The sequence below is a fragment of the Salvelinus alpinus genome, chromosome 23 (genome assembly GCF_045679555.1).
Source record: "Salvelinus alpinus chromosome 23, SLU_Salpinus.1, whole genome shotgun sequence".
NCBI lineage: Eukaryota > Metazoa > Chordata > Actinopteri > Salmoniformes > Salmonidae > Salvelinus > Salvelinus alpinus.
In genome coordinates, this window is record NC_092108.1 from 28,338,947 (window position 1) to 28,355,084 (window position 16,138).

The window sequence follows — 16,138 nt, forward strand, 5'->3', positions numbered from 1 at the left end:
GGATTGGTCAAAGCTATTGATTGATTGTTATTATCATTGGGAGTGAAAATTCTCGTGACAGTAGCCTAGTCAAATAATTAACATCCAATCACATTAACCGTTACTCTCTCGCGGGAAATCCACTAACGGTCCGTATGTAGCCAAACGTAGCTGTTGCTCATGTTGGTATCTGTACTGATGGCGCAAAAGCCATGACAAGGAGACATAGTGGAGTGGTAACGTCCGTGCAAGCAGTTGCTCCTGACACCACTTGGGTACACTGCAGCATCCACCGAGAGGCTCTTGCTGACAAGGGAATGTATGACAGCTTGAAAGATGTTTTGGACACTACAGTGAAAATGGTTAACTTTGTTAAAGCAAGGCCCCTGAACTTTCGTGTATTTTCTGCACTATGCAATGATATGGGCAGAGACCATGTAACGCTTTCACAACATGCGCTGGTTATCAAGGGGCAAAGTATTGACACGGTTCCTTGAATTGAGAGACGAGCTTAAAGTTTTCTTTACTGACCATAATTTTCACTTGTCTGACCGCTTGCATGATGACAAGTTTCTCACATGACTGGCCTATCTGGGTGATGTTTTCTCTCACCTGAATGATCTGAATCTAGGATTACAGGGACTCTACGCAACTATATTCAATGTGGTGGACAAAATTGAGGCTATGATTAAGAAGTTGGAGAAGGACAACACACAGGTCTTTCCATCATTGTATGATTTTTTTTGTGTGCAAATGAACTCAAGTTTACAGAATGTCAAATGTGATATAGCGAAGCACCTGAGTTATTTGGTTGCGCAATTACGCAGGTACCTTCCCGAAACAGATGAGACAAACAACTGGATTCGTTATCCCTTTCATGCCCTGCCTCCAGTCCACTTACCAATATCTGAACAAGAGAGCCCCACCGAAATTGCAACAAGCGGTTCTGTGAAAATTGTATTTAATCAGAAGCCAGTGACAGATTTCTGGTTAGGGCTGCGCTCAGAGTATCCTGCCTTGGCAAATCGCGCTGTTAAGACAGTGATGCCCTTTGCAACCACGTACCTATGTAAGAGTGAATTCTCGGCCTCACTAGCATGAAAATTAAATACAGGCACAGACTGTGCGTGGAAAATGATTTAAGACAGACTCTCCAATACAACCCAACATTGCAGAGTTATGTGCATCCTTTCAAGCACACCCTTCTCATTAACCTGTGGTGAGTTATTCACAATTTTCAGTTTCATATGTAAGATGGTTAAATAAAGAGCAAAATTATTGATTATTATTATATCATTATTTGTGCCCTGGTTCTATAAGAGCTCTTTGTCACTTCCCACGAGCCGGGTTGTGACAAAAACTCACACTCATTCGAATGTTTAATAAATGTATCATATAGTGTGTGTGTGTGTGTGGCAGGTTTACAATGATGGCAAAAAACAGCATTTGAGAGTGCGCTGACCCTGGTGGTAGAGGGGGTACGCAGCTGGAGGTTGAATGTTTGAAGGGGTACGGGACTATAAAAAGTTTGGGAACCACTGCGGTAGACCATTCCATTCTTGTGGCCCAGCTAAGGAGTATTGGTGTCTCTGAGAGGTCTTTGGCCTGGTTTGCTAACTACCTCTCTCAAAGAGTGCAGTGTAGACAATCAGAACATCTGCTGTCTCAGCCACTACCGGTCACCAAGGGAGTACCCCAATGCGCGGTACTAGGCCCCACGCTCTTCTCAATGTACATCAATAACATAGCTCAGGCAGTAGGAAGCTCTTTCATCCATTTATATACAGATGATACAGTCTTATACTCAGCTGGCCCCTCTCCAGATTTTATTCTAAACGCTCTACAAAAAAGCTTTCTTCATCTCCAACAAGCTTTCTCTGCCCTTAACCTTGTTCTCAACACCTCCAAAACAAAGGCCATGTGGTTTGGTAAGAAGAATACCGCTCTCCCCATCCGTGTGATAAATACGTCTAAGGGTTTATAGCTAGAGGGAGTATGGCTAGCTGGTACACTGTCCTTCTCTCAACACATATCAAAGCTGCAGGCTAAGGTTAAATCTAGACTTGGTTTCCCTATCATAATAGCTCCTCTTTCACTCCAGCCTCCAAACTAACCCTGATTCAGATGACCATCTGGACGTCATTGTAAACAATAATTTGTTCTTAACTGACTTGCCTAGTTAAATAAAAGGTTAAATAAACATACATTTTTAAAAAACTGTCGATAGACGTAGCTGATAAATTTGCTCTGGCTATCTACTCCGATTTCAGAGCACTCTTGTCTGAGTGTGCTAGAGCGCAGAATAACTGATGAAGTCACGAACGCTCAACACCCGTTGAATATGGCCGGTGTCAGTAAACGTTGGCAAAAAAAGCATAATTCAATTGTTGCCAGCAGCACAGTTACAGTCACCAACGCTCTGGATAACATAAAAACAGCCTAACCAGCTCTGCTAGGGTGAGTAAAATGTTTGTGTCTGGAAGTAGCCAACGTTAGCCAGTTAGCTTGGGTGCTTGACTGCTGTTTGGTCAGAACGCTCGGATAAAACCTACTCCTCGGCCAGAGAGTGTGAGTCCAGTGTGCGCTCTGAACGCTCCGAGAGCAAAATGCTCTGAATTTACAAACTGACAATCCGACAATGCTCTGAGTTTACAAAAGCCCAGAGCACACTCTGGCCCTCCAGACTGAATTTACGAACACACCCGTATTTCTTCCGTCGCGACGTCCCTCTAAGGCCCTTCTGCTAGTTTACTAGCCCCGGCCCGCTAGCTGCCTGAATCGCCGTGTCACCGGCCGCCTGAGCCACTCACTGGACCCCTATGATCACTCGGCTACACATGCCTCTCCCTAATGTCAATATGCCTTGTCCATTGCAGTTTTGGTGAGTAATTATTGCCTTATTTCACTGTAGCGCTTCTAGCCCTGCTCAATACGCCCTCGCTAACCCTTTAGTTCCAACTCCCACACATGCGGTGACCTCACCTGGTTTAAATGATGTTTCTAGAGACAATATCTCTCTCATTGTCACTCCATGCATAGGTTTACCTCAACTGTATTCACATCCTACCATACCTTTGTCTGTACATTATGCCTTGAATCTATTCTACCGTGCCCAGAAACCTGCTCCTTTTACTCTCTGTTCCGAACGTACTAGACGACCAGTTCTTAAAGCCTTTAGCCGTACCCTTATCCTACTCCTCATCTGTTCCTCTGGTGATGTAGAGGTTAATCCAGGCCCTGCAGTGCCTAGCTCCACTCCCACTCCCCAGGCACTCTCATTTGTTGACTTCTGTAACCCTAAAAGCCTTGGTTTCATGCATGTTAACATTAGAAGCCTCCTCCCTAAGTTTGTTTTACTCATTGCCTTAGCACACTCTGCCAACCCGGATGTCCTAGCCGTGTCTGATTCATGGCTTAGGAAGACCACCAAAAACCCTGAAATTTCCATTCCTAACTACAACATTTTCCTACAAGATAGAACTGCCAAAGGGGGCGGAGTTGCAATCTACTGCAGAGATAGCCTGCAGAGTTCTGTCTTACTATCCAGGTCTGTGCCCAAACAATTTGAGCTTCTACATTTAAAAATCCACCTTTCCAGAAACAAATCTCTCACCGTTGCCGCTTGCTATAGACCACCTTTTGCCCCCTGCTGTGCCCTGGACTCAATTCATATGTGAATTGATTGCCCCCCATCTATCTTCAGAGCTTGTGCTGTTAGGTGAACTAAACTGGGACACGCTTAACACCCCGGCCATCCTACAATCTAAGCTTGATGCCCTCAATCGCACACAAATTATCAATGAACCTACCAGGTACAACCCCAAATCCGTAAACACGGGCACCCTCATAGATATTATCCTAACCAACCTGCCCTCCAAATACACCTCTGCTGTCTTCAACCAGGATCTCAGCGATCACTGCCTGCGTCCATAATGGGTCTGCGGTCAAACGACCACTCCTCATCACTGCCAAACGCTCCCTAAAACACTTCAGCGAGCAGGCCTTTCTAATCGACCTGGCCCGGGTATCTTGAAAGGATATTGACCTCATCCCGTCAGTAGAGGATGCCTGGTTATTCTTTAAAAGTGCTTTCCTCACCATCTTAAATAAGCACGCCCCATTCAAAAAATGTAGAACCAGGAACAGATATAGCCCCTGGGTCACTCCAGACCTAACTGCCCTTGACCAGCACAAAAACATCCTGTGGCGTACTGCATTAGAATCGAATATCCCTGCAATATGCAACTTTTCAGGGAAGTTAGGAACCAATATACACAGGTAGTTAGGAACGCAAAGGCTAGCTTTTTCAAACAGAAATGTGCATCCTGTAGCACAAACTCCAAAAAGTTCTGGGACACTGTAAAGTCCATGGAGAATAAGAGCACCTCCTCCCGGCTGCCCACTGCACTGAGGATAGGAAACACTGTCACCACCGATAAATCCACGATAATTAAGAATTTTAATAAGCATTTTTCTACAGCTGGCCATGCTTTCCACCTGGCTACCCCTACCCCGGTCAACAGCCCTGCTCCCCCCACAGCAACTTGCCCAAGCCTCCCCCATTTCTCCTTCACCCAAATCCAGATAGCTGATGTTCTGAAAGAACTGCAAAATCTGGACCCCTACAAATCAGCCAAGCTAGACAATCTGGACCCTCTTTCTAAAATTATCCGAAATTGTTGCAACCCCTATTACTAGCCTGTTCAAACTCTTTCGTTCAACCCGAACTTCCGACGCCCCAAGAACTTCCGGCGCCGACAGAGATGGCCGCCTCGCTTTGCGTTCCTAGGAAACTATGCAGTATTTTGTTTTTTTATGTGTTATTTCTTACATTGCTACCCCAGGTAATCTTAGGTTTCATTACATACAGTCGGGAGGAACTATTGGATATAAGAGCAACGTCAACTCACCAACATTACGACCAGGAATACGACTTTCCCGAAGCGGATCCTCTGATTTGCCCACCACCCAGGACAATGGATCGGATCCCAGCCGGCGACCCAAAACAAAACACCGTAGAAGGGGCAGACGGAGCAGTCTTCTGGTCAGGCTCCGTAGACGGGCACATCGCACACCGCTCCCGAGCATAATACTTGCCAATGTCCAGTCTCTTGACAACAAGGTAGACGAAATCCATGCAAGGGTAGCCTTCCAGAGAGATATCAAAGTGACGTTCTTTGTTTCACGGAAACATGGCTCACTCGAGACACGCTATCGGAGTCGGTACAGCCAGCTGGTTTCTTCACGCATCGCGCCGACAGAAACAAGCATCTTTCTGGTAAGAAGAAGTGCGGGGGTGTATGCCTTATGATTAACGATGATGTGGTGTGATCATAACAACATACAGGAACTCAAGTCCTTCTGCTCACCTGCTCAGTTGGTATTCATCAACAACATTGATACGCTGATTCGGTGAGCGGGTTTATTAGCAAGTGCATCGGCGATGTCGTACCCACAGCGTCTATTAAAACATTCCCAAACCAGAAACCGTGGATTGATGGCAGCATTCGCGCAAAACTGAAAGCGCGAACCATTGCTTTTAAATCAAGGCAAGGTGACCGGAAACATGACCGAATACAAACAGTGTAGCTATTCCCTCCGCAAGGCCATCAAACAAGCTAAGCGTCAGTATAGAGACAAAGTAGTCACAATTCAACGGCTCAGACACGAGAGGTATGTGGCAGGGTCTACAGTCAATCACGGGCTATAAAAGGAAAACCAGCCCCGTCGCGGACCAGGATGTCTTGCTCCCAGACAGACTAAACAACTTCTTTGCTCGCTTTGAGGACAACACAGTGCCACTGACACGGACCGCTACCGGAACCTGCGGGCTGTCCTTCACTGCAGCCGACGTGAGCAAAACATTTAAACGTGTCAACGTTCGCAAGGCTGCAGGCCCAGACGGCATCCCCAGCCACGTCCTCAGAGCATGCGCAGACCAGCTGGCTGGTGTGTTTACGGACATATTCAATCAATCCTTATCCCAGTCTGCTGTCCCCACATGCTTCAAGAGGGCCACCATTGTTCCTGTTCCCAAGAAAGCTAAGGTAACTGCGCTAAATGACTACTGCCCCATAGCACTCACTTCCGTCATCATGAAGTGCTTTGAGAGACTAGTCAAGGACCATATCACCTCCACCCTACCTGACACCCTAGACCCACTCCAATTTGCTAACCGCCCCAATAGATCCAGAGACGACGCAATCACACTGCACACTGCCCTAACCCATCTGAACAAGAGGAATACCTATGTAAGAATGCTGTTCATCGACTACAGCTCAGCATTTAACACCATAGTACCCTCCAAACTCGTCATTAAGCTCGAGACCCTGGGTCTCGACCCCGCCCTGTGCAACTAGGTCCTGAACTTCCTGACGGGCCGCCCCCCAGGTGGTGAGGGTAGGTAACAACATCTCCACCCCGCTGATCCTCAACACTGGGGCCCCACAAGGGTGCGTTCTCAGCCCTCTCCTGTAATCCCTGTTCACCCACGACTGCGTGGCCATGCACACCTCCAACTCAATCATCAAGTTTGCAGATGACACTACAGTGGTAGGCTTGATTACCAACAACGACGAGACGGCCGACAGGGAGGAGGTGAGGGCCCTCGGAGTGTGGTGTCAGGAAAATAACCTCACACTCAACGTCAACAAAACAAAGGAGATGATTGTGGACTTCAGGAAACAGCAGAGGGAGCACTCCCCTAGGGGTAGAAAGTTTTAAGTTCCTCAGCGTACACATCACGGACAACCTGAAATGCTCCAACCACACAGATAGCGTGGTGAAGAAGGCGCAGCAGCGCCTCTTCAACCTCAGGACACTGAAGAAATTCGGCTCGTCACGAAAAACACACAAACCTTTACAGATGCACAATCGAGAGCATCCTGTCGGGCTGTATCACCGCCTGGTACGGCAACTGCTCTGCCCATAACCGTAAGGCTCTCCAGAGGGTAGTGATGTCTGCACAACGAATCACCGGGGGCAAACTACCTGCCCTCCAGGACACCTACACCACCCGATGTCACAGGAAGGCCAAAAAGATCATCAAGGACAACAACCACCCGAGCCACTGCCGGTTCACCTCGCTATCATCCAGAAGGCAAGGTCAGTACATGTACATCAAAGCAGGGACCGAGAGACTGAAAAACAGCTTCTATCTCAAGGCCATCAGACTGTTAAACAGCCACCACTAACATTGAGTGGCTGCTGCCAACTGACTCAACTCCAGCCACTGGAAAAATTAATGTAATAATTGTAGCACTAGCCACTTTAACACTTTAAACAATGCCACTTCATATAATGTTTACATACCTAACATTACTCATATCATATGTATATACTATACTCTATACCATCCACTGCATCTTGCCTATGCCGTTCTATTCCATCACTCATTCATATATTAATTTTTTGTGTACATATTCTTATTTATGCCTTTACACTTGTGTGTATAAGGTAATTGTTGTGAAATTCTTAGGTTAGATTACTCGTTGGATATTACTGCATTGTCGGAACTAGAAGCACAAGCATTTCACTACACTCGCATTAACATCTGCTAACCATGTGTATGTGACAAATAAAATTGTATTTTATTTTGTCAGATCCCCAAAGATTGAAAAGCTGCTGCGGTCATCCCCCTCTTCAAAGGGGAGACACTCTAGACCCAAACTGCTACAGACCTATATATATCCTACCCTGCCTTTCTAAGGTCTTCGAAAGCCAAGTTAACAAAAAGATCACCGACCATTTCGAATCCCACCGTTTCTTCTCCACTATGCAATCTGGTTTCCGAGCTGGTCATGGGTGCACCTCAGCCACGCCTAAGGTCCTAAACGATATCATAACCGCCACCGATAAGAGACAATACTGTGCAGCTGTATTCATCGACCTGGCCAAGGGTTTCGACTCTGTCAATCACCACATTCTTATCGGCAGACTCAACAGCCTTGGTTTCTCAAATGACTGCCTCGCCTGGTTCCCCAACTACTTACATTTACATTTACATTTAAGTCATTTAGCAGACGCTCTTATCCAGAGCGACTTACAAATTGGTGCATTCACCTTATGATATCCAGTGGAACAACCACTTTACAATAGTGCATCTAACTCTTTTAAGGGGGGGGGGGGGGGGGGGTTAGAAGGATTACTTTATCCTATCCTAGGTATTCCTTAAAGAGGTGGGGTTTCAGGTGTCTCCGGAAGGTGGTGATTGACTCCGCTGACCTGGCGTCGTGAGGGAGTTTGTTCCACCTTCTCAGACAGAGTTCAGTGTGTCAAATCGGAGGGCTTGTTGTCCGGACCTCTGGCAGTCTCTATTTTGGTGCCACAGGGTTCAATCCTCGGGCCGACTCTTTTCTCTGTATACATCAATGATGTCGCTCTTGCTGCTGGTGATTCTCTGATCCACCTCTACGCAGACGACACCATTCTGTATACTTCTGGGCCTTCTTTGGACACTGTGTTAACTAACCTCCAGATGAGCTTCAATGCCATACAACTCTCCTTCTGTGGCCTCCAACTGCTCTTAAATGCAAGTAAAACTAAATGCATTCTCTTCAACCGATCGCTGCACACACCTGCCCGCCCGTCCAGCATCACTACTCTGAACGGTTCTGACTTACAGTATGTGGACAACTACAAATACCTAGGTGTCTGGTTAGACTGTAAACTCTCCTTCCAGACTCACAATAAGCATCTAAAATCCCAAATTAAATCTAGAATTGGCTTCCTATTTCGTAACAAATGCTGCCAAACATACCCTCGTAAAACTGACTATCCTACCGATCCTTGACTTTGGCGATGTCATTTACAAAATAGCCTCCAACACTCTACTCAGCAAATTGGATGCAGTCTATCACAGTGCCATCCGTTTTGTCACCAAAGCCCCATATACTACCCACCACTGCAACCTGTATACGCTCGTTGGCTGGCCCTCGCTTCATATTCGTCGCCAAACCCACTGGCTCCAGGTCATCTACAAGTCTCTGCTCGGTAAAGTCGCGCCTTATCTCAGCTCACTGGTCACCATAGCAGCACCCACCCGTAGCACGCGCTCCAGCAGGTATATTTCACTGGTCACCCCCAAAGCCAATTCCTCCTTCGGCCGCCTTTCCTTCCAGTTCTCTGCTGCCAATGACTGGAACGAACTGCAAAAATCACTGTAGCTGGAGATTCATATCTCCCTCACTAGCTTTAAGCGTCAGCTGTCAGAGCAGCTCACAGATCACTGCACCTGTACATAGCTCATCTGTAAATAGCCCATCCAACTACCTGATCCCTATACTGTTATTTATTTTGCTCCTTTGCACCCCAGTATCTCTACTTGCACACTCATCTTCTGCACATCCATCACTCCAGTGTTTAATTGCTATATTGTAATTATTTCGCCACTATGGCCTGTTTATTGCCTTACCTCACTTGTCCTACCTCATTTGCACACATTGTATATAGACTTGTTCTATTGTATTATTGACTGTATGTTTGTTTATTCCATGTGTAACTGTGTTGTTGTTTGTGTCGCACTGCTTTGCTTTATCTTGGCCAGGTCGCAGTTGTAAATGAGAACTTGTTCTCAACTAGCCTACCTGGTTAAATAAAGGTGAAAAAATAAAAAAATAAACCAGCCTTTAGCCAGCCTTGAAATCTTTGGTTGTTCACATGTGAATCCTTAAAGAGATTGGTGGGGCTAAGGCTTAAGAGGGTGTGAACGATGCTGAATGAGTGTAGAGAAAGAAGTGGTTCACCAAAAAATTAAATGGCCATTTTCTCAAAAGTGAGGTTACAAGTTTGTCAACTTTCAAAGCAGAATTACTTTCCCATTGTTCCTCAACTGTGGTGTATGATATACAATTTTCTAGCTTGGAGTCTCTACTTTTATCCAATGTAAAAAACACAATTTAAAATGTTGCTACATAAGACCGAATCGAGCCGGTCAGTCACATTTTCACAATATTATTCCGACCTCATAGTATTGAAATATATACAAAACATTTTTGACTGCACTAGGCCTTTAAATACATTCCATAATATCTGTTGTAATTTATTTAAAATGTATGAATGAAAATGATTTTATACATTATTTGGCCAATTTAAAATATTTCACATGTATCCTTAAATAGTTAGCTAAAAATACTTTAAAAATGTTTCCATATAGGATGACTTCTAAGAAATTAATTTGTTTTCTGTCATAATCACCACAAGGTAAGAGTTTCTTCTCTTCTGATTTATACTACAGTGAGTGTACTGAGATGCACTATATTGTTTTATTGTAGTGCCTCAGTGAAAAAGGATCATTATATTTAAGTGAGGTGTTGCAACACTGGACTTTCCAAGTAAGTAATCACAAATACATGGCTGTTCCTACCGTTTATGTTTTCAAGGTATACCAGTGAATCACAAACCACCTAGAAAAGATGCTACTCAGATGTACAAAACATGACAGAGAAAGGTTCTTACAAAACTTGAAGTATCAATTTTCTTCCTCTTGACCAGGTTGGTAATGTTATCTCCGTTGTAGGTGATGCCCTCCATGCAGCCAACAAAGTTCTCCCTGCCTCCCGAGCTGAGCTTGGCAGAGAAGGGCATGCCTCCAAAACTGATCTAGAGGACACAGAAGGAGAAGAGGAAAAGGGGTCAAGTATTATTTGAAGAGGCTCTGCAGCAGGAGCCACACCTCAGAGCAATTTGTCGCTTTGAATCAAATCAATACAGCAGCATACATCCCTTCAGAGAGTATATTGGTTTTCACTTGTGCCTGATTGCATTAATCTCCACTTTATAATGAATGTATGTATGGTGTTGTGTTTTTTTCCTTCTCTTTCCCTGCGGAGCCAAAGTAATTTCCTTCGGTATCGCACACCGATAATTACACAGACAAACCTAAAAGCTGAGCTTTGTACACACAGGGGAGCCGCAGTACAGAGAGAGCTTGCTCCGATTTGGCATCTGTGAACTAACACATCTTCACACAGACCTCTGAGTAACCTGACTCACAGGAGCCAAAGGATCTAATTAAATAATCTCTCATATCCCCTCTCCTTGTAGAGATAGGGAGGTATGTGAGGAAATGAACCAGAACAATATACAATACAACTTTATTGGGAGGGGTGTAGAAACGCACCAATGACAATATACAATACAATTTTATAGGAATGGATGGAGAAATTAACCAAGACAATATACAAACTATATAGGATTGGGGTCATAAAAATTCCTGTTAATTTAGAAAGTAAATCATATTCAAATTTCAGATTTTCCTAATTGAAAAGCACTGAAGAAAATTTTAATTTCAGTGTACTTCCTGAATTGACTGATATTTTAATGGAATTGACCCCAACCCTGATAGGGAGGGAAGCAAAAAGAGTAACCACTAAGACAATACACAATAAAACTGTGGCCTACCTCATAGTCCAGGTCAAGATGATCAAATTCACCGTTGGTGCGGAAGTGCTGCGTGTGGCGATCCAGGGTAAAGTTGACATTCCGTCGGTAACGCTCGATAATTACAGAGTGCCAATGGTCATCATCCAATAAACTTCCGCTTGTCACGGAGGTGTGCCCGAGGATGGAGCCATACTGATTGCTGCCTGAAGTTTACAAGACATAAACAGATTGAATTCAAGAAAATGCTTAAGGCGACATTTTTCCTATAAACAACAGTCTGACATAGTGCGATAACATTTTACAAATGCTAATTTGTGTAGGCTACTGTGATGAATAATTATCTTTCTGACAACAACCATTACTGAAATCCATCAAATAAAAACTGAAGATGATTAATGCATAAGGGCCAGTCATATTAGCAAATATGCAGGAATTGTATCAAGTTTCATCAACTGCCGTAAGTAGTTGCCATAAGAAGCTATATTATCAGTGACTACAGTACACTACAGTAGGTGTGCGTCCATATGGCACTCTGTTCCCTATATCGTGCACTATTTTTGACCAGAGCACTATGGACCTGATCTAAAGTAGAGCACTAAATAAGGAATAGGGTGCCATTTGGGATGCACACAGATATCCCATAGACAGGATAAGATAATGGTCCATTACCCAGGTTGATCATGAGAAGTAGTTTGGATCTCTTCAGCTCCAGGCTGATATAGTCTCCCTGCTGTCCCTCCCCGTGCAGGAGCACACCGTTACTGGCCGTGGTCTTAAACTTCAGGGAGATGACGTCCTTCAAGATCTTCATCTTCTTCATCTTGAAGCGGTAGGAGATCACACCCTGACCTTCGAAGTTGATCACATCCGCCCCTGAGGTCACCGAACAGTGATAAAGGTTACAGAGCTTAATATCCCCTCAAATACCTCTACTGTCCTGTGTCAAGGCTTTTGACATAAAAGGTAATATGAGTGTTAATGAGAAGAACCTATTGTCCTTTAGAGATCACCTAATGCAATCACAAGCAATGTCAAAAAGGTGAGGCAGCTTATACGGATTTCTCTTTTTCTAATTGGAGGAAAAGAACAACTGCGGGAGAAATTACTTTGTCTCTAATACATATAACCATGGCTGCAAAGTAAGCTTGGGCAGTATCCAGATTGTCATACCTTCATACTGACCTTGTGCCATATCGGGATATCCGGTAATACCGGCACTGAACACAAGCAAGGGACGCTATTTTCAAACACCACTGACTCTGTAATCCGAAGATTAGCTATGCTAAAAAGTACATGCTAAAATCCCATAGAGAATGCTATCTAAATGCTAATGAGTGCATTTAGTGCATCTGACCTAAAGTATTACGACATCCCAGCTCATAAAGTTATACAAGTAACTAAAAAATGCTACTCACAAGCACAAAACAAATATTAGACAGCGAGGCTCTTGATTTAGGAGGGGATTCCCTGCTGTTACCAAGTGAAGCTTGATTTTGGAAGAAGCTAACCACTTAGTTAGCTCTCGAAAGCTCTAGGCGGCATTCTCACTTCTCCCTAAAATGTTCAGCCATTAGCTTCGTCTCCGACTGGCTCATGTTAACTACAATCCCGATCCTGTTTTAAAGTTTAGAAATTTCAACAATCATCGCTGCTGTACGGCTTTTGAAACATATGACCTTATCGTTCATCAGTGAGAAAGAATTCTTCAAATATAAAATATACATTTACTGTAGCAGTTTTGCACATATCCATACAGCTATGGGTTCCTCCATCCGACGAAACTACACTTCAGCTACACTTCCTTAGTTATGCTTACACACAGTTGTTCAGAGCACGCCAGTTAGCAATTAGTACAGAAGACCTCTTGTCTTCTGTCTGATTTTCGTAAACATGCGTTGTAACGTTGACTTATGGCCGCGTGAGAACTCTAACCCTAACCCTATCAAGGTGTGTATCAATTTAACCTTTAGTTTATTTTTTTATTATTTCTTGCTGATATGACAGATAAGGTCCTTATTCTACCTAAACTGTACCGCAAGCGATGCGTGTTAATCTTCAGATTGAGCGTCAGGGCTCTTAACAAAACTCTCCCGAAGAGAAGACGCCTTCGTCCAATGACTTATGTGTAATAGAATGGAACTGAGAGTCATAATCAAGGGCTAACCACTTAGCTTAATAGCTAACCAGCTACTAAATTGGCAAACCAAATGCGCAACTGTAGAGCATTCAGCACATTTTAGACAATTAACTTAATAGTCATAAGATATCTAGCTGGCAAACATTTAGTTGTGAACTCCATACTGTAACTACCTGGTGCGTGCTGCTCAAGAGTGAGTGACTCACAAGGCTCCTGTCTCTCATCGTTCTGTACTTGTAAACAAACACCACGTGAGTGGGGACTACCGGTAAGCTTCATTATGAAAATTTATGTGACAGTTGAAATGAAGAACGCAATCTTCTTTACTTAAAAAATAGCTACAAATATTAAAATGTATTAAAAATACAGTGGGGCAAAAAAGTATTTAGTCAGCCACCAATTGTGCAAGTTCTCCCACTTAAAAACATGAGAAAGGCCTGTAATTTTCATCATAGGTACACTTCAACTATGACAGACAAAATGAGAAAAAAGAATCCAGAAAATCACATTGTAGGATTTTTAATGAATTTATTTGCAAATTATGGTGGAAAATAAACTTTTGTTATTGACCAAATACTTATCTCAATACTTTGTTATATACCCTTTGTTGGCAATGACAGAGGTCAAACGTTTTCTGTAAGTCTTCACAAGGTTTTCACACACTGTTGCTGGTATTTTGGCCCATTCCTCCATGCAGATCTCCTCTAGAGCAGTGATGTTTTGGGGCTGTTGCTGGGCAACACGGACTTTCAACTCCCTCCAAAGATTTTCTATGGGGTTGAGATCTGGAGACTGGCTAGGCCACTCCAGGACCTTGAAATGCTTCTTACGAAGCCACTCCTTTGTTGCCCGGGCGGTGTGTTTGGGATCATTGTCATGCTGAAAGACCCAGCCATGTTTCATCTTCAATGCCCTTGCTGATGGAAGGAGGTTTTCACTCAAAATCTCACGATACATGGCCCCATTCATTCTTTCCTTTACACGGATCAGTCGTCCTGGTCCCTTTGCAGAAAAACAGCCCCAAAGCATGATGTTTCCACCCCCATGCTTCACAGTAGGTATGGTGTTCTTTGGATGCAACTCAGCATTCTTTGCCCTCCAAACACAACGAGTTGAGTTTTTACCAAAAAGTTATATTTTGGTTTCATCTGACCATATTTCATTCTCCCAATCTTCTTCTGGATCATTCAAATGCTCTCTAGCAAACTTCAGACGGGCCTGGACATGTACTGGCTTAAGCAGGGGGACACGTCTGGCACTGCAGGATTTGAGTCCCTGGCGGCGTAGTGTGTTACTGATGGTAGTCTTTGTTACTTTGGTCCCAGCTCTCTGCAGGTCATTCACTAGGTCCCCCCGTGTGGGTCTGGGATTTTTGCTCACCGCTCTTGTGATCATTTTGACCCCACGGGGTGAGATCTTGCGTGGAGCCCCAGATCGAGGGAGATTATCAGTGGTCTTGTATGTCTTCCATTTCCTAATAATTGCTCCCACAGTTGATTTCTTCAAACCAAGCTGCTTACCTATTGCAGATTCAGTCTTCCCAGCCTGGTGCAGGTCTACAATTTTGTTTCTGGTGTCCTTTGACAGCTCTTTGGTCTTGGCCATAGTGGAGTTTGGAGTGTGGACAGGTGTCTTTTATACTGATAACAAGTTCAAACAGGTGCCATTAATACAGGTAACGAGTGGAGGACAGAGGAGCCTCTTAAAGAAGAAGTTACAGGTCTGTGAGAGCCAGAAATCTTGCTTGTTTGTAGGTGACCAAATACTTATTTTCCACCATCATTTGCAAATAAATTCATTAAAAATCCTACAATGTGATTTTCTGGAATTTTTTTTCTCATTTTGTCTGTCATAGTTGAAGTGTACCTATGATGAAAATTACAGGCCTCTCCCATCTTTTTAAGTGGGAGAACTTGCACAATTGGTGGCTGACTAAATACTTTTTTGCCCCACTGTATATACTTAAAAGAAACAGTTTCAACGGTATTGGCGGTATTGAAATACCCCGGTATACGGTATATAAGCCTACTTCAAATACTTTTCTGTCTGTTGAGATGTGCCAGCCTACGTGTCTTTAGACAGCAGCATGGCATTGTGATATCACCCTGTGGCAACTTTCTCCTTTCAAAGGTGCTTTCATCTCTTTACCCAGTCTGACAGTCGGATACATCTATTTGCTGTTCAATCTTAAGGGCATGGATGGAGTATTTGCAGTAAGTGGCCAGGGGGAACTAGACTGGTCAATGACTAGGGCAAACAAGTTTCTCCTGGTCAGTTTTTCCTGTCTATCAGTTTCTACAGTGTGTAATACAGCATAGAATGGACACAGCAAAGGGTGGTTTGGCAGGTGAAAGCTTTGAATAAAGAAATTGATCAGTAAAGCGTGTTTTTCTGTAGTAGAAGGTAACAACAGAAACCAGCGAAAGTAAACAGCTGTTCTCTATCTCCTACTCTATCAAAAACCTGTAGCTGTGTGAATGTCGCTGTTGGCACATAGATCAGTTATGTAATTATTTAAACTCAATGAATCTACATTACTGAGCATATTAATACACCCACCTGACAGATATGATATATGATACCAAGATAATTGAAACCTTCAGTATTACATATTAATTAAGCCCATATTGGCCAACACAT

The 16,138-nt window shown here is 43.8% G+C and overlaps 1 protein-coding gene across 2 annotated transcripts in view; it reads right to left on the bottom strand.

Annotated features, from left to right (window-relative positions):
* LOC139550725 (contactin-associated protein-like 2) overlaps positions 1 to 16,138 on the bottom strand; it is a 96,554-nt gene that overhangs the window by 43,017 nt on the left and 37,399 nt on the right. For both annotated transcript variants that reach the window (XM_071361823.1, XM_071361822.1), the window contains exons 5-7: positions 12,031 to 12,234; positions 11,380 to 11,564; positions 10,435 to 10,578 (exon numbers count right to left, since the gene is read on the bottom strand). In XM_071361823.1, coding sequence (XP_071217924.1) covers positions 10,435 to 10,578; positions 11,380 to 11,564; positions 12,031 to 12,234 — 533 coding nt within the window. The remainder of the gene's footprint in view (positions 1 to 10,434; positions 10,579 to 11,379; positions 11,565 to 12,030; positions 12,235 to 16,138) is intronic.